Source organism: Melopsittacus undulatus, chromosome 5 (assembly GCF_012275295.1).
Source record: "Melopsittacus undulatus isolate bMelUnd1 chromosome 5, bMelUnd1.mat.Z, whole genome shotgun sequence".
Taxonomy (NCBI): domain Eukaryota; kingdom Metazoa; phylum Chordata; class Aves; order Psittaciformes; family Psittaculidae; genus Melopsittacus; species Melopsittacus undulatus.
In genome coordinates this window covers 36,690,540-36,706,681 of record NC_047531.1, presented here as the reverse complement: position 1 = coordinate 36,706,681, position 16,142 = coordinate 36,690,540, and the positions used below count along the sequence as shown (strand labels likewise).

At 57.1% G+C, this 16,142-nt stretch overlaps 1 protein-coding gene across 1 annotated transcript in view; it reads right to left on the bottom strand.

The window, feature by feature from the left end:
* The window catches only part of SND1 (staphylococcal nuclease and tudor domain containing 1), a 99,238-nt gene that overhangs the window by 77,469 nt on the left and 5,627 nt on the right, over nt 1–16,142 (bottom strand). The window contains 7 exon segments of the mRNA XM_034062762.1: nt 4,381–4,494; nt 10,216–10,306; nt 10,526–10,632; nt 10,949–11,107; nt 11,969–12,060; nt 12,224–12,384; nt 14,643–14,721. Of these exon segments, the coding sequence (XP_033918653.1) occupies nt 4,381–4,494; nt 10,216–10,306; nt 10,526–10,632; nt 10,949–11,107; nt 11,969–12,060; nt 12,224–12,384; nt 14,643–14,721 (803 nt within the window).

Genomic DNA, 16,142 nt, shown 5'->3' with positions numbered 1-16,142 from the left:
AACCGGGGAACTGGAGCACTTTGTACTGCAGCACTTGGGCAAAAGCAGCTCCAGAGAGCACAGAGCTGCTGCTAAGGAGATCCTCATTCAGCTGCCAAGGGAGAGAACTAATGACTAAAAAGCCAAGATGAAACCTCATGAGCTTGCACAGAGCTTGGAACAACCTGCTCCAGTGGAAGGTGTCCCTGCCTGTGGCAGGGGTTGGAGCTGGAGGAGCATTAAGGTCCCTTCCAACACAAACCATTCCATGATTCTGATTAAAAAAGCAAAGCTGGAACATCCTGAATGCTGGGAATGGTGCTGACACCGAGACACAGGAAAGGGTCCTCAAGCCACAGCCACCACTCACTGCCTCCAGATGCCATGGGTCTGGCAGGTCAGAGCCCCTGGTAGCCACTGCTTCTCCCTGGGGATTTGCCCTGCCTCTGTCCCCTGGAAACACAGAGGGATGCAGCTCTGCTCCCACGCTCAGCCCACCTGCACATACATGGCTGCTCTGCCTCCACCACACCGTACAACAGATCCACCACACCAGCAGGGATCGGATCCATCACCAAGATGAACAGAGGACAAACCCCACCACGCGAGCAGGACAGGACACCAGTGATGGGCATCAGCAGCAGCTATGGGGAAGGACATCCCTGTGCTGGAAACACCTTGTGCACCCTGAAAGTTAGAGCACTCCACACTTTGAGCCTCAGATGTGGCCCACAGCTATGAAGTGAGGTCCTGCTGTAGAACCTGCTCCTGCCTCAAGGGTGTGAGGTTAAACCAGATGTGGTTTCAGCCTGGAGAGCCATGGTGAGCCCATGGTGGTGGCAGGACACAGCCTGGAGCAGGACTGCCATCAACACCCAGCTTTTGATGCAGCATAGTGGGAAAGAGCTGTGTTGTGCCCTGCTCCAGAGCTGGTCCCCAAAATCAGAGAAGCCATCCTGGTACCCAGCTATCCCGGTGAGGGGACTTCAGCCGTCACCATGCACCACAGCACTGACATTGCATCTATGGACTCATCACCACCTTGGCAGCAGCAGCAGACAGATCTTCATGCGAACACATTATGTTCCTCGACAGACAAGCAATAGAGATATTAAACACTATCAGCTCCCGCTCTCAGGCTTCATTCCGCACCGGGTGATGAAGGAGGGAGATGAAAGGCTGCAGGATTTTATTATGCTGGATTTTCACTTTGTCATTTCCCATCTCCTCCATCAGGTGCCTTGGGAGCAATTTGCGCTCAGCAGGATGGAGATGGAGCTCCCCAGCAGCGCTGCCCCAGCTACGTGCTACCTACAAGAGTGGGTACGTGTCTGAACCCCATGGTGGGCAGAGCGGCTCTGCTATAGCATTGCCAGAACCACACACACAACTTCAGGGGGAAGGCCTTCCAGAACAGCCAAAATCAACCCAAAAACTAGACACACAGATCTAAAGCAGCAAGTCAGGGATGGGGGAGTGGGACATGGAATCATGGCATGGTTTAGGTTGGGAGGAACCTTAAGATCATCCAGTTCCAACCCCCTGCCATTGTCCTTATGCTGAAGACACCAGCACTGCACACAGTGCTGCAAGTGGGGTCTCACGAGAGCAGAGCAGAGGGGCAGGATCACCTCCTTCAACCTGCTACTCACATGCAAGTGAACAAGGTGCCCACTTTGACTGTGAAGGGCTTTTTTGGTTGGTTCTTGGGTATTTTGATGGGTTTTATTTCTTAATTGCTTTTAATGATTTGGAAGGAGGGGGAACATCTCATTAATTGCATTCACAGTTAATCAACTGAGATGGAAATGCAGAATGACCTAAAGGCAGCTAAAACCCAGAAAGGAATAAAGGGGGTGTCCCTGCCTGTGGCAGGGGGGTGGAACTGGATGTGCTTAAGGTCCTTTGGGACCCAAACCATTCTATGACTCTAGGTTGAACTGGGGCACACACAATGTAGGGTGGCCAAACACTCCTGCATGGTGTGAGGGGACCCACCAGCACCACTGGGTAGACCATGAAGGGAAAGAGCTTGACCCCGGGGCCAGGGGTGTCAAAGCAAGAGGCTGGCACAGTGGTGGCAGCTAAGTACACATGTCATTGCTAGAGCCACCATGACCACACAGGCTCCCACCGAGACCAGGACAGGACAGGCTCCAGAGCACCGGGTGCTCCAGCTCTTGGAGAAGCAAGGAGAGGAGGAGGATGGAAGCGGTGCTGAATGACCGGGGCCTGCACTGGCCAAGCCACGCTCACAGGGACAGGCAATTTCACAGCACAGAGGGTCTGGCAGCAGGATCTGGCACCTCCAGACTCTGGATGCAGCTTAAAGGTGGAGATGTTTCCAAATGCCAAACCCACACCATGCAATGAGCTCCCCAGCTGAGAAGACAGATGCAGACCAGCGTTGTGGCTGTGATGCGGTGGCTTTGGGGTGCTGGAGCATCAGTGGGGAGATGAGACCAGGTTCAGGGCAGCATCAAGCAAGCCCAGCAGCTCCCAGTGGGCAGGGAGCAGGCACCAATCATGCACCGGGGCTGCAGCAAGGAAATAAGCAACGGAGTTTGTTGGGAGAGCCGGAAACGCAGCAAGGAGCAGTCGCCTTCTGCAGTCTCCTTGGAGATCAGACTGCTCCACAGAGAAACCACACAGAAACCACAGAGAAGCTGCAAAGAAGCCACAAAGAAACCCCAAAGGAGCTGCACAGGAGCCACAAAAACCACAAAGAAACCAAAGAAGCCACAAAGAGACCCCAAAGGAGCCTCAGAAACCAAAGAAGCCACAAAGGGACCCCAGTACTTCCAGCAGCACCAGCACTCCGGGCCCTCTGTGCTGGCTCCCATCCACCCGGTGCTGATGGCTGGGAACCAGTGGGAAGAGCCTGATGTGGGGCAGTTACTCCAAATTCAGTGGGTACAAACCAAGGCAGCATCCTAAGAGGAAGGAACTGCCAAACTACTGATCCAGGAGCAGCCTGGCCCTGTCCCTGCGCTGAGGCACACGGTGCTGTCACCCACCAGCACAGCAAGGCCAGTGCTCAGCCCATAGGTGCTGTTTGGGATGAAAGCCCAGCCCTGGGAAAGGTGGTTTGGTTTAATGCTGGGTGAATTGGCTTTCCACTCCTGGTTGGAAACCTTTCCTCTCACTCCTCATCATCTCCAGAGGCGCTGGATGAGGAGGAGGAACAATGCGGATGCTCAACAGGGGTCTCCGCAGCTCTCGAGTGCATCAGCCATTAGGGGGGTGGGAAACAAAAGGAAGCAGCAGCCAGCAGATAAATCCCTGCCCTAAGAAGCTTTCGGATGGCTTTAGACCAGGCAATGCCTGGCAGTACCCGGCTCTGGGGCCCCCGTGGCCATCTGAGAAAGGGGCACAGGGATTAAACCATCGTCCCAGCTCCCAGCACAGCAGAGGTGCTTTGAGCAGGGGTGAAGGGGACCCAGCGTGTGACTGCAGAGCTTATTCTGTGTGCTTTCATGTCACTGGAGAGCGTGAGGCTCAAGGTCCAGCTTGCAAGATGCTCAAACCGAGCAGAGCCGAGACCAAACTGTGCAGGAACAATGCAGTGTTTTCCAGAGACCAAAACCCTGGGATTTCTCCATCAGATCCTGATGCTGCAGGTCTCTGAGTCAGACCCCGGCATCGCTCCGAGCCAAAGGATGAGAAGAGGGAGGAAGGAGGGAAGCACTCTGCAGCCCCAGCTAGCCCCATGGCAGAGGGGAAGGATGCTCATGGTGGCACTGCCCAGCATCAAGCTGAACGGCACAAGGAGGAGAAGGGAAATCAAAGGGCTTTGCTCACTCTGCATCATCTCCAGCAGCCTCCTGCTTCTCCCCCGCAGCGCCAGGCAAACATCAGGCTGCAGGGAAGGGGAGGGCAGAGCTGCTGCTGCGCTGTGTGAGCACATGGAACATCCTGAATCCCGCAGCTGGGAATGGACATGAGGATGCTGAGCAGAGCCACCACGCTGCCCATGCACCAAGGAGCAAGGGATCACAAGGATGGGACACCATACACCAGCATATCCCTGGGGATTATCCCACTGCACATCATCCATAGCCCCACATTGTGGAAATGGGGCTCTTCCACCATCCCAGAGCAGAGATGCAATAGCACCCACGATACAGAAGGGGAAACAGAGGCAGGGGACGATGGAGGCACCCCCAGCAAAGCACACATTTCAACCCTTCCCAAGGCCTCCTCCATTCAGTAAGACTCCCCCAGGATGAAAAAGGGGGTACCTGGCATGGAAGGGTCAAGTCAGATATAAGAGGAGCCTCACAAGGAAGTGAGTCCATCCAGGGATGGTGATGGATGCTGGCAATTGCAGCATCACTGGGTGCAAAGCAGAGCACTCCCCTCACCCCACAATCACCCCCATCCACACATCCCCACAGTCACCTGTGCGCTGTCCCCTTCCAGCCGCGGGGGTCGGATGCTGGAGAGGTGAATGGTTTTGTGGTCCCCAGAGTTCAGCTTCACCACAATAGCGTCTGCGTTCAGCACCTGCATCACCTGCAGAGGGAGGGAGCAAAGGTGAACACAGTGCCTGTGAGCAGGACAAGCACCGGAGCTGGGCACCACCAGGGCTCTGGAATGCACCACAACCCACCCCGGCTTTGTTCCCTGGTAGATGGCACAGAGTGAGTATCTCCAACCCCAACCCAAGTGCCCAGTGGGTCACTGGGGTGTATGCAGAACACAGGCACATCCATGGTCCTGTTCTCCAAGCCCAAAGAACTTGGTGCCGGTCAAAGCCCTGCAAGCTTCCCAGTGATGCCACAGCGCACCAGCAAACCACCAGCCGTGTGCCATTGCCCAGCCCCACAGGGTTTCACTCCAGAAACAAAACCAGACAGGGACTAGTCCACAGATATCGATACCACGAGATGGATCAGCTCTGGGGCAATGGCACAGGAGGGATGTGGAGCTGTTGGAGCGAGGCCAGAGGAAGCCAGGGCAATGCTGCAAGGGCTGGAGCAGCTCCAAGCAACCTGCTCCAGTGGAAGGTGTCCCTGCCTGTGGCAGCGGGTTGGGACCGGAGGAGCTTTAAGGTCTCTTTCAACACAAACCAGTCTGGGACTCAATGATTCCAGGAGGGAGCAAGCAGACTCCCTGGCACAGACTTCTACCCAACAATCATGCAACAACCGTGCCCTGGCCGGTGGTTCCCCAAGTGTTCACACACACACGGTGTACATGAGACCCTCAGTGCCATGGGTTAGTGGTGGCCTTGGCAGTGCTGGGAACGGTTGGACTGGAGGAGCTGAAAGGGCTTTTCCACCCACATTGGTTCTATGATTCTATGGAATTTGTCAGTTTTCATCCAACGCTGCTCTCCAGCCTGCACTGAGCAGCAGCAGGCACAAGGCACCCGGGTATTCCCCTTGGCAGGGCACTGACCTTGCCCTGCCTGCCCCCAGCACAAACCCAGTCCCCCCAGTCCAAAGGGTTCCCGTTGTTGCTCATCCATAAGGACATGCAGGGAGCACAGCCCCACACATCCCTCCAGAGCCCTGGGGGAAGCAGAGGGAGGAGGGTGCAGACTTGCTCCACTTGCAGTACTTTTTGCCCCAGCAAGCACATCAGTCCCTCAAAACATGCTTAGCCAAAGGGATAACAGGATTATGGGAATTAACATGAAAGCAGACACTGAGGATTGCCAGGGCTCCTCTCAGCCCAGTAAACCCCCCCAGGGGATGTCCCTACCCAAGGACTCAGCCTCTTCCAGGACCCAGCTCCTGTTTTTCAAAGCAGAACCGAGCCCAAAGCACTTTGCATGCTAAGTGGAGTAATCAAATCTCATGCTTCAGGGCATCCTCCTCGCTGGAGGGGTGAGGATGGGGTCCCAGCAGCACACTGGATCACACTCTCCCTTCCCTCTCGCAGAAGGCTTCCAAAAAGCAAGATGTGAAGATAAGAGGATGCAGCCAGAAGAGCTGCAGGTCACATCCAGGGGCAAATCCTCTGCTACATTACACATCCATCACGCGCACTCTGCACTTCCATGTCGGAGCTGCGGGAACAGCGGTCAGATCTCATTTGTTCTCTGGCAGGAGGCAGCAGCGGGGCAGGATCCCGCCGCCTGCTCCCGGCATCCCAACCTCCGGCACAGCCCATGTTACTTGCAGGAGCCAACAACCAGCACTGGGGACTCAGCAAGTCCCCCGAGCCCTGAGCATCCCCTTCCTGGCACTATTAATGTGCAGGGACCTTCACTAGGCTGTGCTGGGGCTTTGCCGGGATGCTGCAAGATGTGGTCCATGAAGCTGGGGCACCCATGGGCTGCAAGACCCAGGCAGGACAGGGCAGGAGGAGCCTGAGGGTGACCCCGAGGTGCTCACCTCTCCTCTAGGGGCTGGAGCAGCTCTGCTCTGGAGCCAGGCTGAGAGAGCTGGGCTGGGGCAGCCTGGACAAGAGAAGGCTCCTTAGGGGGAGACCTTAGAGCAGCTCCAGTGCCTGAAGGGGCTGCAGGAAACCTGGAAAGGGGCCTGGGACAAGGGTCTGTAGGGACAGGACAAGGGGAATGGCTTTAACCTGGCTGGGGACAGGCTGCTGCATAGGGAGCATCCCCAAAGATGACAGAGTGCTCCTGTCAGACAGCGTTGGTGGCACTTGGGGACCTGGTGCCCAGCACCAAGAGAGAAGCCAGTGCTTCCCCCTGACCAGAAACTGCTTGAAGAGGGGTCCTGGCAGCAGCTGGTGCTCAGCTCAGCACAGAGCAGCTCCTTCACAGGCTCTGGCAGCTCCCACTGAGATCCGAGGGGATTTGGCTCCAAGTGTTTTACAAAGTGAGGTTAGAAATAAGAGTAAACAGAAGACAGAGGCACAGCTCATCCACGGCCACCTCCTCCAGCCCTCAGCATGGCAGGAGGCAATGCCTGCCCCAGCCAGCCCGGATGCATCCCAAAGGCTGCCATGGAGCCCCATTTCCCCCCCGGAACCGCCTGAGGGGGCTGCTCCTGCTCCCCAGCAGGGCACTGGGATGACACAACCTCTCCAAGCCCCACACACAAAGCTGGTTCATAAACAGCTTTTGGCAGGGGAGAGCTTTCAGCGCAAGGCATTCAAGTTGGAGCAGCGCTGTCCCAAATCCCCCAGCGCTCCAGGACATGCTGACGTAGGGGATTCAGCAGAAAGCCTCCAGCCTCTTCCCATCCCCTTCTCATTCCGGTGCTTTCCTCCTTGCCACTCACAGGCATCAAATCCACAATTGAGGCCAAGCCTTAATTTCTTCTTTCCCCCCCTCCCCAAACCCAACCCCTCGGCTCAAAGCACCAGCAGCTGACCAGGATGGATCCAAAATTAGCCCGAGCCCATTTGCTGCGGCTGCTTCACGGTGCAAGGCCAGGTTGGGATCTTCCTCCTCCTCCTCCTCCATCCCCCAGCAGATGCTACGTCAGCTCTGCCGCTGCAAACCAGCACCTCGGCTCCTGCCCAACGGGGAGGCAGCCTCAGCGCCGGAGCAGTCGCTGCTGCCCGTGCTCAGAGCCCGCTGCAGAGTGCTGGGGGATGGATGTGGCCCTCCAGGGAGCCCGGGCATGTGCCCAGCGCTGGCACTGCACAACGAGCAGGAATTTGTCCTGGTTTTCCCTGTCACAATTCCCAGCAAGGGGGAAAGAGCAAAAACTGACACTGCAAAAGAGAGCCCCTGAGGGCGGGATGTGCCTGACAGCTCCTGTGGGCTGGTTTGCACCGGGGGTATAGAGAGCAGGGTGAACTGAAGGAGGAGGAATTCTGAGTCTTCACCCCAGGAAGCAGGGATAGAATCCCAGACTGGTTTGGGTTGGAAGGGACCTTAAAGCTCTTCCAGTTCCAACCCCTGCCACAGGCAGGGACACCTTCCACCAGAGCAGGTTGCTCCAAGCCCCTGTGTCCAACCTGGCCTTGAACACTGCCAGGGATGGGGCAGCCACAGCTTCTCTGGGCACCCTGTGCCAGCGCCTCAGCACCCTCACAGGGAAGAGCTTCTTCCTTATCACCAACCTGAACCTCCCTTGTTTAAGTTTCAACCCGTTACCCCTTGTCCTATCACTACAGTCCCTGATGAAGAGTCCCTCTCCTTCATCCTTGTAGCCCCCTTCAAACACTGGAAGGCTGCATTGTGGTGTTCACCTCATTTTGGAAATCTCAGTGCAGAGCCAGGGCATCCCAACGGTGCTGGAGCAGATCCCAAGGGTCAGAGCGCTCCCAATTCAGAGGGACCCTGGCAAAGTGAGGGGCTGTGCCTAGAACTGGGGTTCCATCCTACCCTGGGACCCTAAGCTGGAAACTACCTGCACATCATATCCCCTCAACTCCATAGCATGATTCCCACCTCTACCCAAAGGGATGGATGCCCCACGGCAATGCTTAGCACAAGGGCCAGAGATGATGTGGAGCCCCAAACCTACTGCAGACACCTCTACAGGCTTGGGGGGGGGGGAGGAGCTTGGGATGAGAGACCCGCCTGCCGCAGCTCCCTGCCAGCATCCCAGCCCGCTCCGGAGCTATTCAACAACAGAACGGGCATCTTGGAAATGCCAGGAGCATCCACCCGCCTCCTCCACAAGCTGCTGAGCAAAGCGTGACTAACGGCCCCCGTGCCGGCTCCTGGCTCCAGCAGCAGCTTTCCCAGTGGCAGGATGGTGCTTCCGAGCGTGCCAGCGCATGCCAGCCCCGTGCCCAGGGCTTACTTCCCACCATGGCAACAGCATCCTGGGGAAGGACCAGCTATGGGCCTTCTCCGCAGGGATGGGGTCTCACCTCTGGCTTCCTGAGAGCCTCTGGGTTTGGCATTTGGGCCACATCCATATCCAACACCAAGAGAAAAAGCCCAACAAATCCTTCATGGCCTGGGGAAGCTGGCAGGAAGGGTTTGGGGATCTCTGCTAATGCCATCACCCGCTGTATCCGAGCTGACCAACAGGGAATTGCAGAGAGGGGCATAATATCCAAACACCCAAACCAGCACCAAACCAGCTTCATTCCACAGGACAGGAGCTGCTGCTGGTGACAGCATCACATGGATGAGCTGATTAAACTGGTTGCACTGCATGGATGAGACAGGACTGGCACAAGACGGACTTAATGATCCTAAAGGTCTTTTCCAACCTAGTTGATTCCATGATTCAATAATCCTCATTGCTCCTGGCTTTGCCTTGCCTGGCAGCTCCTGAGCTCCCCCAGCCAGTGTCTGGTCAGGGATGCTCTGCCCCAAGCGCTGCTCCTGCTGTCCTGGTCTACCAGGGGCCACCAGTGGCCCTGGAGGGAGGCAGGGAAGGAGCATCCCCCTGATGCATGCTGCAAGGCAGGGCTGTCCAAGCACAGCCCCAGTAAGGATGGAGCAGCCCGGAGGCCGCTGTGGTGCAGGATCCCACGCCGAGGCAGAGGGAACACAGGGGTTAAGCTGACTTTCCAAGAAATCCGGCTGCTGCCGCGCACTTCCCAGGGTTTCCAGGAGAACCAAAGCTCCCCTGGCTGCGGTGCTGGCTGAGCCGGCAGCACCACCTAGTGGGCTGCTCCCCTCGCACAGCGTCTGGACCCTCAACGCTCCATCACTGCCCATTGCTTCCCACCACTGCCCTGGTGAAAGGTTCCTCCACAGGGACACCCACCTAGGGCAGGGGCATCAAGTCCCATAGCATCCTCTCTTTTGCACCGGCTACACTGTCCAAACCGAGCCAGGAACAAGGGAAGGACCATGGGGACCACTGCAGTGGGGCAGCTCTAGAGCTGTGTGGGGCTAGCAAGGCCTTGGAGCTGGACAAGGAGGTGCCATGGAGCCCCACAGCAGGTATCCCCTCAGATCAGGGCAGGGATGCGGCCAGTACCACCTTGGAAACGCAGACAGGAGAGGGAAGGAAAGCCCTGCTGGGCCCAAACAGCCCTCTGCAGGCAGGAGAGCAGCAGGCAGGGTAAGAACACCTTGGCAACACCAACCAGCCCACCCCTGGGAGCCGTGTCCCTTCCCTGCCCTCTGTCCCACCTCTTCTCACTCCAGACCTGCCCAAGATCCCCGTGTGCAGTCATGCACCACACTCCATGCCAGGGATGCAGTCAAGGCAAAACCCTCTGGAGGTGCACATGGAGCACTGCACGTTGAGCAACTCGCTCTAGTGGAAGGTGTCTGCCCACAGCAGGAACTGAATGAGCTTTAAGGTACCTTCCAATCCAAATAACTCACTGTAGAGGTCAACAAGGGCATCCTCCACTCCCACACAGACAAACCCTTCCCCTGCTCTTCCAGACACTCACCTTGGCCACAAACTGCTTGTCCTTCTGATCCAGGTTTGCCGTGGGGGCCACATAGTCCCTCCAGATCCTCAATTTGCGTTCTTTGGCAAACCTGGCAGGAGAGGGGACAGGAGTGATGCCTGAGCTGCTCTCCCCAGCAATAGTCCATTGTCCACCAAAGCCCTGACAGGGGCAGTGGGGCTGGTGCAGACATACAAGGCAAGATCCCATCTACCTCCCACGTCAGTGAGCATGGGGGTACCCACATGTGGATTGGGAGAGGTGGGCTGGAGTCACCACAGGCACCCCATAGCTCCTCGGCATCACTCACCGTTCAGCTGCCCGCAGCTTGTCTGCACCACGGGTGTAGATGGCGATGGACCAGTCCACGCAGCGGGCAAAGCCCTCCTTCAGCAGGAGCTCAGTGATGTTCCCATTCTGTGGACAAGGGGAGGAGGCACTGACATCTCCCTCTGCATCCCTGAGGAGAGCTGGGCTCCCCTTCCCTGCTCAGCCCCTCAGAACTCACAGGTCCCCAGAGACCCCTGGCCTGCATCCCAGGACTAACAGAGAGCACCCCAGTGAGGGCTCTGCTCTCCTTATGTGATGCTCAGCTGGACCGTGGTCTCCCACATCCACCAGTGAAGAACCCAACAACTCCCAGAAACCCCACTAAAGGCACCTGGACCTTCAGCAAGTGATGACCAACACCCGGAAGGACCCTCTCCCACCCCTCAGCACCAGCGCTACTTGCCGGGTGCAGGATGGTGCCCAGGATGTTCTGGTTGTGGCAGCTCTCCAGGACGATCTGCACGTCCCTCTGCAGCAGCCGGGACTCTGTGAAGAACTTGGCTTCGGCAGCAAACGGCTCCGGGACCTCAGGGGCATCCGCCTCCCGCTTGAACGTGGGGCACTGCGGCAAAGGGGGACAGGGTCAGGACAGGGTCTGGGCCCCAAAACCTCAGTGGGGAGGAAGGATGCACGGTGTCCTCATGCTGTGGATGCAGCATGCAGGAGGAACAGGCTGGGAGCTGCATCCTGGTGCTTTAGTGACATGTTGCACCAACACAGGCCCTCACATGCCCCAGCAAACAACCAGGAGTAAACCAGAGTATGGGGAGCAACTCCCAGTGTAATCCACCTGGAGCTGGTACCCACCTAACCCAAACCTGTCCTCATCCCCATGGTGACACCCCACACCAGCACATGCACAGCCACAGGCTGCATCCAGAGTATTACTGGAACAGGATGACAGTGGGCAATGAGACAGCTGTATCCCTGCCTCCATCTCTCCATCCTGTCCCCATGAAGATGGATCTAGGAGGGGGCTGGGCTCTGCTCCCAAGGAACAAGAGATGGGACAAGAGGGAACAGCCTCAAGCTGCACCAGGGCAGGTTTAGATGGAGCTGAGGAACAATTCCTTCCCCACAGGGTGCTCAGGCATTGGAACAGGCTGCCCAGGGCAGGGCTGCAGTCACCGTCCCTGCAAGTGTTCACACTCCGTGTACATGAGACTTCAGTGCCATGGGTTAGTGGTGGCCTTGGCAGTGCTGGGAACGGTTGGACGAGGAGCTGAAAGGGCTTCTCCAACCCAGCTGATTCCATGAGCCTGGCAGCCACTGGGAACCAGTTCAACCCCTGTATGCTCACACCAGCACCAAAGGGCGCTGAGGAGGATGCACAGTGAAGGATGGTGGAAATTCAAGAGGGAACTCGCTGCAGAGAGGACTCCTGAGCACCCCTGCCAGGATGCAGGGCAGGCCCTGAGCTCACCTTGATCCCTGAGAGCATGACGGTCACCAGGTAGTAATCGGGGAGGAGAAGGGCTCTCACCACACTGCCGTCCCGCACGTGCTCTATGATGGCTGTGGAGCAAAAGCAGAGAGGTTGGAGCTGCTGTGGATGGGCCTGGTGGGAACGATGGAGCTAAAGCTGGCTCTCTGCAGCAAGAGGGTGCTGGGAACAGCACCAGAGCAGCGTGGGGCAGGCAGACACAGGGCATGGAGAGCAGGGTTGGTGCAAGCTTACCATTAACAGGCTTCTGGTGCATGGAGTCCACGAAGTGCCGGGGGTTTTCGATGGTGTACTTGATGTCCCTGATGGTGTGGGAGCCCGTCCCCTCACTCCACATCCCCTTCTTGGCACTCTTGGCCTGCTCCTCCAGCTCTGCCAGCCTGCTCTGCTCAGGGCTGCAAGGACAGGGCGAGATGGGTAAGGCTGCTGGCTTCTGCATGGTTTATCACTGGGAATATCCATCTTCCAGGCACTTTTCAGGATGCTTTAGTGATTTCATCACTCACAGCTAGAACAGGCAGTGCCTGGGTGAGCTGGTGAGCAAGGTTTGTCCTGCTGACAGCAACACACAGTAAATCAAGCCCAGCTTCTCCAGCACCGAGGCTGCACATTGGAGCACCATCTCAAGCAGCTGATGAGTGAGTGGCTGAGAGTGACCACATGCACCCATTAATTACACACCCTTTCAATTAGGATAGCAAACATGGAGTAGTGACGTGCTCCAGGCCATGGCTAATTGCAGGAAGCTCAGTCCTGCACTAACTGCTTCTCTGGACATCACAGGTGAGGAGCAGTGGTAGCAGCCAACACAGCCACTGCACGGGCTCGTGGATCCCCTTTGGTGCAAGTCCCAGCAGGGTCCCAGAGTGATCCTGCCCCTCTGCTGCACCCTGGGGAGACCCCCCTGCAGTCCTGATCCAGCTCTGGAGCAACAGCACAAGAGGGATGTGGAGCTGCTGGAGCAAGACCAGAGGAGGCCAGGGTGATGCTGCGAGGGCTGGAGCAGCTCTGCTCTGGAGCCAGGCTGAGAGAGCTGGGCTGGGGCAACCTGGAGAAGAGAAGGCTCCTGAAGGGGAGACCTTAGAGCAGCTCCAGTGCCTGAAGGGGCTGCAGGAAACCTGGAGAGGGGCTTGGGACAAGGGCCTGTAGGGACAGGACAAGGGGAATGGCTTTAACCTGACAGAGGGGAGACTGAGATGAGCTCTTAGGCAGAAGTTCTTCCCTGTGAGGGTGCTGAGGCGCTGGCACAGGGTGCCCAGAGAAGCTGTGGCTGCCCCATCCCTGGCAGTGTTCAAGGCCAGGTTGGACACAGGGGCTTGGAGCAACCTGCTCTAGTGGAAGGTGTCCCTGCCCATGGCAGGGGTTGGAGCTGGAGGAGCTTTACTGTCCCTTCCAACCCATCCCATGACTCTATGTAAGTCAGTGCAATATCCCCAGCTGGCTGCCAGATGGATGCTTCCCTCCATCGTCCAATTCCACAGCTCAGGAGTGATGCAGGAGGTGCAGAATCAGGACAGGGCAGTGAGAGCTGACACTGGCTGAACCCCAGCACCCAGAGTCCGCCAGGACCAGGCAGGAACCACATTCCCAATGACTTGGCACAGGGAATGCATCCCCAGGCAGGCAGCAAGAGGACCTACAGGCACTTGAGGCTTCAGGACTGGCAAACCTAGGTATGAACTCAGGCATCCACACCCCTGGCAGTGCACACCCTGTTTATCCAACGTACCTGTTTACAAGCTGTGATACCAAAAGCACTGGGTGGAAGGGATCCAAGTGTGCCAGGAAGAGATTCAGGAAGCAACACGGGCGAGTTTCCAGCCCAGCAGGCGGGGGGACAGAAATAGCATCCCACTGGTATTTATAGCAGTGCCACAGACACAACTCACACCTCTGGAAATGGAAAACCACTGCCCAGAGTACTGGCATCAGCTCTCATGGTGCTGGCACAGTCATCTCACACCAGATGTAGGATAAGGGGCAGGAGCATCACAGCATCACCTCTCCACCATGAACCAAAGCACCTCAACTCCATGCATTATTTTCCAGTGACCAAGAGATGTTTTGCTCTCTGCAACTGACAGGAGGATGGAGCCAGGAGGGGGCTGGGCTCTGCTCCCAAAGAACAAGGGATGGGACAAGAGGGAACGGCCTCAAGCTGCACCAGGGCAGGTTTAGATGGAGCTGAGGAACAATTCCTTCCCCACAGGGTGCTCAGGCATTGGAACAGGCTGCCCAGGGCAGGGCTGCAGTCACCGTCCCTGCAAGTGTTCACACTCCGTGTACATGAGACCCTCAGTGCCATGGGTTAATGGTGGCCTTGGCAGTGCTGGGAACGGTTGGACTGGAGGAGCTGAAAGGGCTTTTCCAACCCAGTTGGTTCTGTTTTTCTGCTCTGCAGCTCAGTGCTACACCCATGGTGCTTCAGCATCCAGGGCACGGAGACACCTGAGTCCCCCCTCCCCAGCTCCTCACTACCCCAGACCTAAAGACAAGGGGTCACTGTGCAGGGACACCAATGCTCATGAAATCCAGGCATGATGGAAAGCCACAGCTGAGGATCCCAACGATTCCATGGCCAGATAAATAACCGCATGGACCTGGAGCAGCAGGGACCCCCCAGCACAGCACAGGAGTGCAGCCACATACGTACTTGTTGGCTCGGATCCCTTCCCGGCGGGAGGCCAGGCCTTCAGCCACAAGGGACTCAGCAATGTTCTCACCACTTGTGTCTGTGGAGAGGGAAGAATCAGTGAGATGAGCACCAGCACAAGGGGCAGTTGGGGTTCCAGTGCTGAGGCACTGGCACAGGGTGCCCAGAGAAGCTGTGGCTGCCCCATCCCTGGCAGTGTTCAAGGCCAGGTTGGACACAGGGGCTTGGAGCAACCTGCTCTAGTGGAAGGTGTCCCTGCCCATGGCAGGGGTTGGAACTGGAGGAGCTTTAAGGTCCCTTCAACCCAAACCTTTCTTTGATTCTAATAGACTGAGACAAGTCACCAGTGCATGGGGCAGCCCAGAGACATACACAGACCTCAGTTACCGAAAGCACTCCCAAGATGATTCCAGCTAACAAGTGCTGGAGCAACACAGGAGCAAAAGGCTGCTGTCACTATCCCGGTCCCCAGCAGCACGTGGCCTTCACAATGCCTCAAGCAGAGCAGCCCAGGGCTCTCCTGGGGACACCATTTCCACCAGAGCAGGGCTAACCAAGTGGGCAGGTGCCACACTGCTCTGATGCTGCAGGCCTTGCTCTCACCCAGGACTATCTCCATGGGAAGGAGAAGCACCCAGGGCAGGCAGGCAGGCAGTGTCCTCCCAGCACCCATAGAGCTGCCTGGATCTCCAGCAAAGGCTGGACTGCCAGCACAACCTGCAATGAGCACCTCTGCAGAAGGCATCCTTCATCTACAGAAACACAAGGGGTGGTTGGGGACAGGGTCTAGGGCACTGCTTGCACCCCAAACCCTTCCTCAGCATCTCCACTCTGGCTCTTCCACCACCAGACAGTGATGAGAAGACCCTACCCCTCCAAATCCCACCGCTCCAGAGCTGCTGCATCATTGTCAGGGGTGCTGCTGCAGCGTTTCCACATTAAGAGCATTTAAACCTTGACAAACATCATCAGGAAACGTTTTCAGCTTCATTTCTCACCTCAGCACTGTGACAGGCTGGGATTTAACAATAAGAATGACACCTACACGGGAAGCAGAGCACAGGAGCCCTCAATGTGGCAGACAACCAGGCTGTGGAAGACTGAAAAGAGCATGAGCAGCAAAAGCCCTTCCCAGGTTGATCTGGTGCAGGTTGTGCCATCAGGACCTGCCAGACTTCCTGCTGAAGGATGCCCATGGGGTGGGAAAGTGGAGAGTAGCAGCTCTCCGAAACTATGATCTACCCTTAGCTTGGCAGGAGGAGATCTGCATCCCAAAAGGCTTCCCTGGCCCCACAAACAAGCTAGAAGCTCAGGAATGAGCAAGGCTGAGGGAGCTGGGCTGGGGCAGCCTGGAGAAGAGAAGGCTCCTGAAGGGGAGACCTTAGAGCAGCTCCAGTGCCTGAAGGGGCTACAGGAAACCTGGAGAGGGGCTTGGGACAAGGGCCTGTAGGGACAGGACAAGGGGAATGGCTTTAACCTGACAGAGGGGAGACTGAGATG